This window comes from Dendrobates tinctorius, unplaced genomic scaffold, assembly GCF_039654945.1.
Source record: "Dendrobates tinctorius isolate UK_male_01 unplaced genomic scaffold, ASM3965494v1 ptg000003l, whole genome shotgun sequence".
Taxonomy (NCBI): domain Eukaryota; kingdom Metazoa; phylum Chordata; class Amphibia; order Anura; family Dendrobatidae; genus Dendrobates; species Dendrobates tinctorius.
Genome location: NW_027361671.1, coordinates 54640220 through 54649114, shown reverse-complemented (window position 1 = coordinate 54649114; position 8895 = coordinate 54640220). Strand labels below are relative to the sequence as shown.

The 8895-nt window shown below is 45.8% G+C and overlaps 1 protein-coding gene across 1 annotated transcript in view; it reads left to right on the top strand.

Moving 5' to 3' along the window:
* The first annotated feature begins 1654 nt into the window (after nucleotides 1–1654).
* The window catches only part of TRIM36 (tripartite motif containing 36), a 70738-nt gene continuing 63497 nt past the window's right edge, over nucleotides 1655–8895 (top strand). The window contains exons 1-2 of the mRNA XM_073552423.1: nucleotides 1655–1906; nucleotides 7632–7866. Of these exons, the coding sequence (XP_073408524.1) occupies nucleotides 1868–1906; nucleotides 7632–7866 (274 nt within the window). The 5' untranslated portion in view covers nucleotides 1655–1867. The remainder of the gene's footprint in view (nucleotides 1907–7631; nucleotides 7867–8895) is intronic.

Genomic DNA, 8895 nt, shown 5'->3' with positions numbered 1-8895 from the left:
CTGGGCAAAGTGTGGCCCGCGGGTGAGGTGACGTGGTGATCACCCCACCCACTGTGACTGCTGTGATAGGAGCTGGGTCACACAGCATGGATCACAGCATGTCAAATGGTTTGTTTGTTTTTTTTACTTTATTGTGACAGTGCTGGGATTGGCTGGTCAGAATGTGCAACGTGCTGGGATGGTCTGCTGTCAGGGATAGCAGCCATTGGAACCCGATCACCGTGCGATGTCGCGTGGTGACCGGAAAATGGCAGCGCCGTACTAGTACTGCAGCTGGCACAAATGCAGTTCGCGCAGCGCAGTACTAGTACGGCGCATGTCGCAAAGGGGTTAAAATACCTTTATTTAGCTCAAAAAATCATTCATTACTGTACAAAAATGCATGCAAAAACATATACAAAAAACGCATACAAAAACGCAGGTTTTTCCTGCCAAGAGATGCAGAAATTTCTGCAAGCAAATACTCAACATGCGCACATAGCCTTAGTGTAGAATTGCCCCAGTGGTAATTGTGAAAATTGGAATATTTTTATGGGTAGGTGAGCTCGGTCAGTAATTGGCAGTGTTTTGGACGCAGCACATATCCACTGTGGCCAAAGCGCACGTTTCTCAACGCAGTGATTCTAGAGCAATGCCCCCATCCCTTATGGGAAATATGTAAAACATGCAAAACAGAAGCCGCGGATACACCATCACGTTTCTCAATGCAAGCAATGACTAGCCAGGTCTTTCCCCAGGAAGGAACAACCACGGGAAAGGCAGTCTCCAATGACGGAAACCACCTATGCCAAAACATGGTATCCATCCACAGACAGCTTTTTCGGGGTATTGCCCCTCATCAGTGTGGAGTAGGAAACTGGTGTCTCCGCAGTGTTGGATGTTGATCTCCATGACTTCATTCATTCTCCTTTTTCACAGTCTTCTGCTAGGCATTGCTCCTGCTGGCCAGTTTCCTACTGAGAAATACATCAAGTTTGACTCCGGTAATTTACAATGAAAGGTTATTGTGAATGACCATTCTTCACAGCTTTAGGACCGGTCCACCTCCAACTCTGCAGTGACGTTCTAAAATGTCAGCGAGAAGTAGTTCAGCCGCACGCGATTGTGAAACAGCCGGAGCCCCCATCCAGAGTTGGGTTATTACCGTCTGATCGCTGAATACACCCCAGTACAGAGGCGCTGAGCATCCCGGGCACCACGCAGGCTATGCCGCTCGCCTTTCTAGTCACGTGCCGCCACTACACATTATTATTTTTATAGCGCCATTTATTCCATGGCGCTTTACATGTGAGGAGGGGTATACATAATACACCCAATTTTCCGTTACAAGCCCTGCCCCAGCAAAGCATTGCTGACAGAATGGGGAGCCTATTTGTAAATGTATTTTTATTAATTCTTTGTGCTTATTAAAAAAATAGTTAAAGAAACTGAAACCCCCGACGTGCTCTGTCTGCCGACCCTGTGCTGCCCCTCATTACCACGTGACCCCCCCTCTCTGCCGGCGATGACAGAACGGGACCGGCGTCTGGTGCAGGCTCAGGGAGTCTTCTACAATCCCGCCCAAGCCACGAGGCCTCCGACACGCCCACTTAATTCTCCAATAGCAGCGTTAGCATTCAGTAGCCCACGCCCATTATGTAGATGAGGGAGGCTTCCGGTCACAGTTGGACGCTGGGCAGCCAGTCATAGAGCGCGGTGTCCGTGCGGGGTAACAGACGTGGCCGGTATCGCTCCTGTGCCGCTCTTCTTATACGTGTCACAGCGGCCCCTGCTCGTTCATTGTTGGGTCATAAGCACCGGGCTCTGGAAGTTCCCGACCGCGCCCCGTTCTGTCTCTAGGGCTCAACGTGCTGTGTCCGCTCCGAGGATGGAGGCTCAGCCGGTGCCGGAGGATGGGGACAGCAAGGTAGGTGACCGTGGAGACGAGGGTGTGGGCTGAGAAGAAACGTGGGGAGCCGGCACGTCTGTGATGTGTGGTGCGGGCACTGAACGGCGGGTCTGAGAGCTCCACCGGCGTGTGGCCGCTGCGGGGACCTTACAGTGTCCGGAGCGTGGGATGGCCGGTATCATGCGGATCCACGGCCGTCAGGTGGGGCTCACGGTGGGTGTGATGTGCGTGTCTGTGGGTGACCGCGGATCCCACTGACCGATCCACTGCTGTCATCACCGTCCATTGGGGCTCATGTAAGTTCCCCATTGGTCTGTGCAGGCGCGGTGTGTGTAATAGAGAATATCTCTCCTGCTGTATATGGCCGGTGGTCCCTTTCTGGTCCGGTTGCACAGGGCGATGAATGATCTGACGGATGCTCCTCCGATCACCTCACCTGGGGACTCACATTTCTCCATCTTTAAATCTTTTTTTACCAGCAGGTGTAAAATCTTATATTTTTTTTTTTTTTTTCTTAAAGAGCCCCTTCACATTGTGGTACCGTTTGAGCAAGAAATAAAAACAAAAATCAAACTCTACACTTACAAACCGCTGTAATGACAGTACCTTGTTTAGGTTCTGGTAACTGATTTGGCTCCGGTGACGGGTGCTGACGCCGCAGTGTGCATGTGATGGGCATGGCTCGCCAAAATCCCAGCCTGTTGGGCCCGCAAGTCACCCGCTGCTTTGCCGCCCGCCCCAGACTGCAGTGTGTGAAATGGGCACTTCCTTGTGACCGGTTTGAATTTTTAAAATTTTTTTCTTGTTGTGTGTTTTTTTTTTTTTTTTTTAAGCTGCATGGTCCATTGCGGTGCACAAATCATGTAGAGAATATATATATATATATATATAAATTTTTTATTTTTTTTTTCTGTGGCCTGGGTAAGACTTGATCTCGCGACTATGGCTTGCTTCTCGTGATCCCTATTACTGAGCAATGTATAATCAGGAGGGTGCTCTGCACACTGGGGTGGTCCTCAGTTATTTGTGCTGTGGCCCCATGATTAGACTCATTTTTCGCTCTCGGGCATCCTCAGCGTTAGTAGCACCTGTACGGCCTCACCCATACATCTACTGTTAGTCATGGCCACTTTGCACCATCATCATCAGTCTGCAGCAAAACAAGGCGTCTCCTGGTCCCAGCGGCTCCTCAGCTGTCAATTATACACCAACCCAGTTCATGTCCAGTCTCGGCCCTGCTGCATCATTGCTGGGAGTGGAGCCGTCTCTGGAGAGCTCTGCCATGGTCTCAGCTCTCAGTATTTCTTTGGCTCCTGTCTAGGTCTGTATTTTGGGTCACTAATATGGCGCCCTTGGGCCCGCACCTCTGTGCCTTCCGGATTTATAGAAGTTTCAGATTTGCTTGCTTTATTATACAGTTACTAATCCATTCTAAAGATTCCCACCAGAGGAGACTGGTGTCTGATATAGGGTCCATGTATGCACAACTGCTGTCTACAATAAACCTAAATAAGGTTTTAGGCTTTTTTTTTTTTTTTGGTAGAATTTTTGAACCTGAACATCAGTTCCAGTAAGCACACGGGATTTTGCAGGACGAGCCAGGCTTCACAGTTGCACAAACCTCAAACCTGCTGCGTTATATCCTAAAGAACACTTTTACTGCAGAGGAGAAATCACATCCAGTATTCCCAATTCAGGATTTGTGGGGTGTATCTTTTGGTTTTGCTGTACTATTTGCATTTTTTTTTTAAATTTTTTTAAAGTCTTCAGAAGGTGCACATGATTCATGATTTTAGTGGAAAGTGACACTTTTGTTTTAAGCCCTTAACCTCCGGAGCTTTTTTTGGTTTTGCGGCTTCTATTTTTGCTCCCCTCCTTCCCAGAGCTAGAATTTTTTTTTTTCCCTTCAACATGACAGGTCTGTGTCGCTTCTGGGCCCCTATTCTTCAATGGAATATGTAAAAGAGGTTGGACAAGAAATGACATCACAACTTTTTTTTTTTTTAAATAGTTCTTTGTGCGGATTCTGCTGCATTTTTACACCTCTTCCATTATAGGAATTCGCAGGTGTAAAAACGCAGGGGAAATCTGCAGTTAATCTGCATTAAATTCGCAGATAAAACACAGGTAATTTTACCTCCGTATTTAGCAAAATCCGCGCGGAAATATCCGCAGCAGAATCCGCAATGTGTGCGCACACCCTTATTTAGCTTACAAAAACGCATTAAAAAACTTATCCAGTCCGTGTGGATTTTTACCTGCGTTTTCTGGCAAGAGAAGATGAATCTACACAGAAAATTCCACAGGCAAATCTGCACAGTGTGCACATGGCGTTAAAGTTAACCTGACACATGCCAATCCACAGGCAGAATGCATCAGGCACGGTCTGTATGATCTCAGCCAGACTTCACCCAGGCCGCTGCCCTGGACTAACAATTCTCTGCCTATATGCTTACACAAGGATAGACCTGTCAATCCAGGGCAGTAGCAAGGAGAAGCCTGGCCAACTAGTCTCAGCACATCTTGGTCCTCAGGTTTTAGGCTATGTGCCCACGTTGCAGTTATGTCCACAGCATTTCCGCAACTCTCTGCCGCGGGTAAAACGCATGTGGAACTCGCATTCATTTTTCCTCAAAACACAAGTGTTTTTAGCTTGCAGAATGCTAGCGCTTTCCAAGCGATTTAAAGCATCGCTTGAAAAAGTGACAGGTTGGTCACACTTGTCAGGCATAGTACTTGACAAGTGTGGTCAACTTTTTACTATTGATGCTGCCTATGCAGCATCAATAGAAAAGGAATGATAAAAATAATTAAAAAAAAAAAAAAAAAGATATGGTTATTCTCACCATCTGACTGCCCCCCCGGAGTCGTCCCGCCCCTCCGACACTGCCGGCAAGTTCCGTTCGCAGGCGTGCTTTGCGCAAAGGACCTTTGATGTAGCAGTTGCGTGACAGCTACGTTATCTGGGGTGATTCTTGCAAAGCACGCCTGAGAACAGAAGATGCCGGCAGCGTAGCTGAGAGGCGGGAAGGACTCCGGGGGCCGCCAGAAAATGAGTATATCCTGATTTTTGTTCTATTTTTTTTTTTTTTTACATTGATATGGTACCCAGGGCATGGAGGAAAGTCTCCTCTCCTCCTGACCCTGGGTACCATCCGCAAATGATGCGCTCACTTTACGCATGGTGAGCATAGCCACATGCGTAAAGTGAGCGTTTCAATGCAATCCTATGGTGGCGAAATCGCCGTGATTCCGCAGAATTAATGGACATGCTGTGGATTTTACCGCTATTCGATTCCGCAGCTATAAAATCCGCAGCATTGACACAGCAACTGCGGAATCCCAGAGGATTGCATGGGGGTGCGTTTTATTAGCGTTAATGCTTTTCCGCTGTGGGAAAAAAAGCAGCAAAAACGCAACATGGGCACACAACCTTAAAGTGTGGTTTAACTCTGAAACTCCGCAGCATTTCAGACTCGCATACATGGCTTAGTGCCTGATGCACGCTGTCCAGTCTGCTGTCAGGTTCCCTTTAAGTGATTGGCCCCGTCATATGAACCTGGTTTTTAGTCATTCTGTGATGACAATCCCTTTAGGCTATGTGCACACACAGATTTAGGTCCTGCGGATTTCGAAAAATCCGCAGGTAAATCCACAGGTCAAAAGACCTGCAGTTTAACCCTGCGGTTTCACACCTCTACAATGGAGAAGGTGTGAAACCGCTGCAGATTCCACACAAAGAATTGACATGCTGCGGATTTGAACCCACAGCAAATCCGCAGCATGTGCACAGCGTTTTTCAGTTTACCATTGAAAACAATGGTACTGTACGATGCACCTAAACCTGCTGCGGACTCACAGAGCCTGAAACGCTGCGGATCTGCAGCAGAATCCACAACGTGTGCACATAGCCTTAAGCTATGAAATCCCATCTCTGTGCAGCTCCAGTAACAGGACTGTTATATATAACTTGAAGGCTTGGATTGGCTTTGATGTGAAGCTTTCTATAAGGAGTCTCCGTAGCAGGGAATGTGATTCTGCACTTTTGGCTCTTTGTTTTCACCAGTAATGATGGCTGATTATTGCAATACATGTCTGGAGGAGCTGCAGATGCCGCCTGCAGAGATGAGCATGGCTTGCTCTACACCGTGTGCTCCTCTTACTACTTTTCCCACGGAAATCTGGAATTGGCACACAACTCCCCTTCCAAATGATTAACTGCAGACCGCTTTCTCCTAATTCGCTCAGCTGCATTGTAATTCTCTGTAAGCTGTGTGATTAAAGGGGACAGATCCTCGTCCTGTGGCCACCAAATGTCATCTACACAGACTGAGGTGGTTTCTGGTGCATACAACCAAGATATTTGGTTCAGTAGATAAGTTAACAAAATACGGTAATTAATCAACTTTGAAGCCAAGCTATAAGGCAGGCTATAAAGGGGTCATCTCACACCAAATGTGTGATATATTGTACAGATTATTCCCCCCCCCCCCCCAACATCCACACCTATCTCTACATGGTGGTCCTGGAAGTGGGACTTGCTGTATATCACAGGGCTGTGAAGTCAGTAAGGCAAACATCCGACTAATGTACTGAGCATGTACAGTACATAAAGTGCAGCACAGATTCATCTCATCTACTACTCCACAGCACTGCCTCACTACTGAGCATGTACATAAAGGGCAGCACAGATTCATCTCATCTACTACTCCACAGCACTGCTCACTACTGAGCATGTACATAAAGTGCAGCACAGATTCATCTCATCTACTACTACACAGCACTGCTCACTACTGAGCATGTACATAAAGGGCAGCACAGATTCATCTCATCTACTACTCCACAGCACTGCTCACTACTGAGCATGTACATAAAGTGCAGCACAGATTCATCTCATCTACTACTACACAGCACTGCCTCACTACTGAGCATGTACATAAAGTGCAGCACAGATTCATCTCAACGAAAAACCGACATCCTTAGATCAGGAACAGGGCAGACATTTATAGGACATTTCACAACTTTCCCAAATTCTTATGAAAACATTTACAGCACATCCTGTATTGTACTACTCTACTCAATGTATTTAAAAAAAGTTAAGAGTCGGTCCACTTTATTGCGACTCCACAGCCCTGAGTGTAAGGCAGGGGAACCTTTTTTTTTTTTTTTTTTTAAATCACGTGCTCCGTCTTGATGAATTTGGTGCTCATAATGGCATCTGGTACCATAAGACAAAAAAGGAAAGTGAAGAAGGTAGAGCTGCAGATGCTCTTGCTTCCTCCGGGGGTCTTGGTTAGCCTGAAAGATGAGGGTGAAGTGAGCACTGGTTGCAGGAATCGTTCCCCAGGAGAGCCAGAGGTGAGTATAGATGTTATTACTTTACTGGAGGAAAACATGGGGATTAATGAACAAAAATTGTAAATGACGAACCTTGGGCATTAAGATCCAATTTAGTATTTGTAAACTTCCGAGTATTTGTATTATGTAATGCTTGCCTTTTGGGTAGAGACCCTTTTAAGTGTTTTGGATATAGTCTAAACAATATAAGGATAAATTCTGAAAATGGGTAAAAATGAATAATTGTATATATGGAGTGGATTTTTTTTCTTCCTACTGCTTCACATAATTTGCCATCTTTCCCTAACTAGATACAGTATATTGCATTATGAAAAGGTGATTTATCATTTTAACTTTTTTCTTTTTTTTTATTCCCCCCCCCCCCCCCCCCCCCCCCCTTCTCCAGGTCACCATCAAAAACATTGAGCGTGAGCTTCTATGTCCTGCTTGTAAGGAGTTATACACACATCCACTGATTTTACCATGTCAGCACAGCATCTGTCACAAGTGTGTGAAGGAGCTGCTCTTCATGTCTCTGGAGGACTCCACAGATGTGAGCTCCGAAACGTCAACACCTGGAAGTCCCCGCATCCGCATGCAGTCACCAAGCATAGAAAGAATCGACAGACTTCTTAGATCAGGTTTGTTATATATTGCCAAGTTCTATCCTGCCTCCTCATCTCTTGCAAATTGTTGTCATTGGGGCTATGTTCTATAAGCGCATGTACTCTTCTCCTAGGACATATACATACCTTGTCTATCTTATCGCCTCTTGTGTATAGGTGAGGGCTACTAAATTGTAGGGGGTACAGCCACGTTTAGTCGCTTCCTGTTATCTACAGGTTGCAGTAGTATTCACCTTTTATTTATGGTGGATTATTAACATTAGAAGCGGTGACTGTAGCAATCATTGGGTAGCCATCTTTGCTTTTGGAGACCACCCATTCACCATTTATTTTTAAAGTATTAATGGGAACCTAAATGGACAAAATCCACCCTGAAGCACTGCTAGAGCCTTCTAATGTTTAAGATAAATTTTCTAAACCTGTCCCCGTACCTCTTTTGAAATTGTCTTCACCCCATGCTGATTAATTAAAGTAGTGCATCTCGCCTGGTTGGGTCATTCGCTTGTTTGGCCCACGTGGCAGGATACTCCGGCAACTTGTACATGGGCTGTAAAGCGAAGTGTACCTACCTCCAACTTTTTGAGAGAGCCACTGTGTACTGTATCTATATGTAAAGTACCAGTTTGGACATGCCTATTTATACTTTTTTTTTTTTTTTTTGTGTTCTTATTGGACTGTGCATGTTGTAAATGCAGAATAAAGGCAGCAAAACCTCAGTTACACTCATGAAAATGAGTAAAGAAACGCATGTTAAACCTTATGTTCCTCAATGTACTCCCTTTTACTCTGACAGCTTTGCACGCTTGTGGCGTTCTTTCAAGCAGCTTCACCAGCTAGTCACCTGGAATGGCTTCCAAGTTCCAACAGACTTAAAGGAGTTCCCAGAGGTGGCATAGCACTTGACTGCTTTGCCATCAGTCTGCTGTCCTTCTCGTCCAACACAATCTCTGTTTTGGTTGAGGTTGGATAACTGTAAAGGTATCAAACAAAATAATCCAAGGAAATCCAAATTCATATAGTGAACATATATTCCCTCTAAAAACA